This window comes from Pterocles gutturalis, unplaced genomic scaffold (genome assembly GCF_000699245.1).
Source record: "Pterocles gutturalis isolate BGI_N339 unplaced genomic scaffold, ASM69924v1 scaffold22299, whole genome shotgun sequence".
NCBI lineage: Eukaryota > Metazoa > Chordata > Aves > Pterocliformes > Pteroclidae > Pterocles > Pterocles gutturalis.
The window spans coordinates 1,929-6,068 of record NW_010136333.1 but is presented as its reverse complement, the minus strand read 5'-3'; the positions used below and the strand labels follow the sequence as shown (position 1 = coordinate 6,068).

At 38.4% G+C, this 4,140-nt stretch overlaps 1 protein-coding gene across 1 annotated transcript; it reads right to left on the bottom strand.

Annotated features, from left to right (window-relative positions):
- Nucleotides 1-394: 394 nt before the first annotated feature.
- On the bottom strand, nt 395-2,486 carry LOC104468217 (cyclin-dependent kinase-like 5; the record flags this gene model as incomplete). Its single annotated transcript, XM_010082271.1, has 2 exons — nt 395-1,057; nt 2,367-2,486. Coding segments are annotated over 2 exons (507 nt in total), but the record flags the coding sequence as incomplete, so codon positions are not given.
- Nucleotides 2,487-4,140: the final 1,654 nt, after the last annotated feature.

The following is a 4,140-nucleotide window of genomic DNA, read 5'->3' as shown; positions in this document are numbered from 1 at the left end:
TAGAATAAAATACTCCTGATGCAATATATAAATGTTACTGTTAGTTTTTTATAGAAACTACCGTAGCTGTTGCACTGCTTCACAATGTTTCAAACAGCTCAAAATAACTTTACATTATAACATAAAAGATATGATTATAACAGTACGATATTAGGTCATCATAAATAAATATTACAAATCCTATCAAATATGGAAGTTTAAAAAACAAATTTAAGACATACAATTTAACTTTAAACCCTTAACCGGGATACACTTTTATCACATAAACCCCACTGTTTTAACTAGGCAGCAAAAAATGTAGTAAGGGCATAGGTCTAGACATGAATGTTTTCACCCTTATAAGTGCCAATACATACCAGAAGTCTCCCAACTTTCAGACAGAGATGTGCACTGAGCTGGAATGTGAATGAGAGAAAACGGCAATGCATTTTTCTCCCTGACCAGCACACTCTGCCTGGCATCCAGCGACATTTCTGATGACTGGTAATTCATAATTCAACTCATTTTACTGTATAATCCCTGACTCTCACTGTGGTGCCAAACAGCATAGCTCCACATGTACATATTGCACACCTTTATAAAGCTGAAAATGCAGTCTTACCATCACCAGAACCACCACCACTCCCCTACGCTGATCTTCACCTGAACCGGCCTATTTTCGGGAGTGCAGTTACAAGGCTGTCTCTTTTAAATCATTCAGATTTGGCATTCGCGATCGGTTTGTTCGGTTATACGTGTGCCCGTTCTGTCCGCTCTTGGAAGGCAGCTGATCAGAGTAGGGAGGCCCATCGCTTGCGCTCCTGTTCACCGGGGAGACGTGCCAGGTAGGTTCCAGCTGGCTCGGTATCTGCAGCGTTGGCCTGCTTTTTGGCTGAGGCTCTGGCCGCACATTGCTGCTGCCGCCGCTGGAGCTTTGACTCATGGGGTGAATACGCACTTCAGAAAAAGAAGCTTTGGCTGGCTGACTTGGTAAGGGCTGGAAGCGAGGCTCAGTGGGGACAGGCTGATTTGAAGAGGAGAGGTGTAAGAGCTTTCGAAGAGATTTTAATGGCTGGCTCTGAAAGACACGGACGGGGAAAAGCACTTGACCTTCTGCTCTCCATCACATCAGACTTCCTATAACAAAACTGTCATATCCTAAACTGAACATCTTGAACTTCACAGGACTTCTTCACTTTCAATTTGTATTAATTTGGAATATTTCATTCCAAGCTATGACTACACACCTGAGAAAATATCTTCTCATTATGATTCAATCTATTAGCTACTTGAAAAGATGGAACCTTTTCTACATCTGAAAAAAAAAAAAAAATTGTTCCCAGCAATTATTTTAACCTTGTTTCCTATGAAAACGGAGGTACAGACAATTGCATTAGCTGTCCATCTGTCGCTACTTCTGCTATTAACTTCAGAACCTCAGTCACATTTTATGAGGCACAGATATCAGAAATACAAAGTTCCTAAAATTTTTGTGAACATCAGTTAGGGGTTAGAGAGATTCTTGAGTAATCATCTGCACTAGCAGAAGGGCTGGCAGAACTCTGCAGTTAGATAATTATGTTTGCTGGCAGCTGGGTGATAAGCTGCTCTTGTCCCTCACAGCTTCTTTAACTGGTAAGCAGGTTGAAGGAGAATGGAGAGTGGGGTTATTGAAATGGGTAGCAAGAGCCTGGGGAAGCCTGAGTACACAAAGTGGTATGAAGACAGCCTCATTAAATTCCACAGCTCACAGAGCAACTTGCTTCTCAAAACTGTAGCTCCAATGAACCCTCTTCGGTTTTCAATGTTCTCACGCCAACAGAGCATAGCACTGAAGCTCCCTCCCAAACCCTGCCCCTCAAGCTGGTTTTAGAACTGGAGAAAATACATTTGCATTAGGGCAGTGCTATCCTCCAAGAACACAGCCTGCTTAAACCGCAGTCTGCACCAGCTGAGGCAATACCGCACCGTAAAGTGGTCACGATGCTCTGGTGACACCCTCACATGTATCAAACCTGTCAAGTAGCAGTGTGCCCTCAGGATGCACCATTCCTCGCAGAGCTAACTTGAGGGCTTTTCTGCAGGGCTGCATAGCTACTATAAACCTGCACCAAAATGTTCCTTACCTCTAATACAAAAACATAACCAATATTTTGAAATGCTCAAAGGCTGACACAGAGACATATAGTCTCTCTTCTTTTTCTTGTCATTCATGTCTAGATTTTCAAATAATTATGCAGGACTGCAGGCACATGACTTCTTACATTCACTGAGTGGGGAATGGGGAGGTTGGGAAATAATGTCAAATGCAACTTCTCTATTCACCAGAGAAAAAGCTGTCAACATACAGTGATGTTAAAATACAGGGAATTGATAACGGCTCTTACATGAGGCTGGATTTCTGTCATCTTCTCAGGATGCCAATCCTTCTGCCTGCTGCTCTGGTGATTAGAAGAATGAATGGCTTTCTGTAGTGCCAGGAGATCCTGACCATCACTGCTAGGCATCTGCAACAAAATTTTCAATACTGGTTTCCTAATATATTCTTAAGATTAGCTGTAAATAATTTCCCCCAGTTGATTACAGAACGCAAGTGAAGCCCATTACTGCAGCAGAATTGCAATGACTTTTCAATATTTTTCCCCATAGTAAGAGCAAGTGGCTGTGGATATCATGCAGATTTGCTATACCCTTAGCCCTTAAAGCATTTGCATGCTGTTAGTGTTATTTGCTGTAAGAAAGAGCAGTTAAACAAGGCTTCAAAAAATTAAAAAAAAATTAAAAATTGTTGAGCCTCATCTTCATTTAAAAAGCATTCCATACTGCAGTTAAGACCATGGATCAGTTCTATAAATTTTTTCCTGAGTGAAGCAGACCAAAATGTCTCTCAGCTGGTGTCTGGCTGATTTTGCCATCACAAAACCAAGAGCTTTTCCTTTTCCCGTCTTTCTCTTCCTCCACAAATATCTCAAGCTGAAGCAAAAATTAAGAAACTCCTCAACCTCCCCCACCCCAACCAAGCTAAAAATCCAACAAAATTTACGGCAAAAGGATAATTTAAAACTTGTATGTAGTGTTTTATCTCATTTCAAGAATTCCAAGCAAAATAAGGACAGTTAAATTTTAACCTATTTTTAATGCAAGCTGTCTTTTATCATGAACAATCAGGACAAACAAAAATACAGCAGAGGCATGAGCTAAAGTTTTGTTTTCAGATAATATGTTTTTAATATTTGATTAATTAAATTTACATATAAAGAAGGAGTTTGCATTAAAAAAAATGCATTTCTAATATAGCTATGAAACAAACCAGCTTAGTTTTTTTCCAGATTGAAACAGAATGAGACAGTTTAATTTTAAACATGAATGATTTCACAACTGTTTTCCTCCTTTAGTCTTAGTCCCAGGGGTCATTCTCTCTGGAACTGTGTATGTTACATTTTCAGGATATCAAATACTAAAAAAAAATTTTTTTAGGCACAATCTATTTCAATAAAACTGCCAATTTTGCTTAAATTTATTGAACTGGCCCAAGATACTTAACTGGCATGAAGAGAAAATAATCCCATGAAAATACAACACATGCTGCTGTAGTCAGTAAAACAAGTTTACTGGAGCATTTTACAGTGCTACTGTACTTAAAAATTAATACCATGGGTAGAGTGACTACAGGAAGCTTTTTCAAAGAAGAACTATGCTTTAAATTATTCTTTGAATTAAAAAGAGGAAAGAGGGATTTCTTGATGCTTGGATTCTCCCCGTTGGTTGAGTCTGTCTGCAATATAAGATACAAAAACTAAATGCATAGTATTTCAATTCAAGAGATCTGTCCTTACTATATTAATTTTTTTTTTTTTTAATTCCAACAATATATGGTATCAATCCTGTAATTTGCTTTGGGAAAATACAGTAGCGTATGGAACAAATTCAAGGAACTCTATGCATATAAAGCATGTAAAAAGAGATCAATCAGTACACCTATTCTTACATCCATGTTCATTAGGAATGTAGAGTGCATTTCAAAGCGTTTTTGGAAAAAACTGGTAGGTCTTGTTGACTTTATAATTTGTTACTTATAATAATGACCTAAAGTGGTATGACATTTCTTATTTTTATATAAATATCAAAGATAGACTAACAATAATAGCAATTGGTTTCACA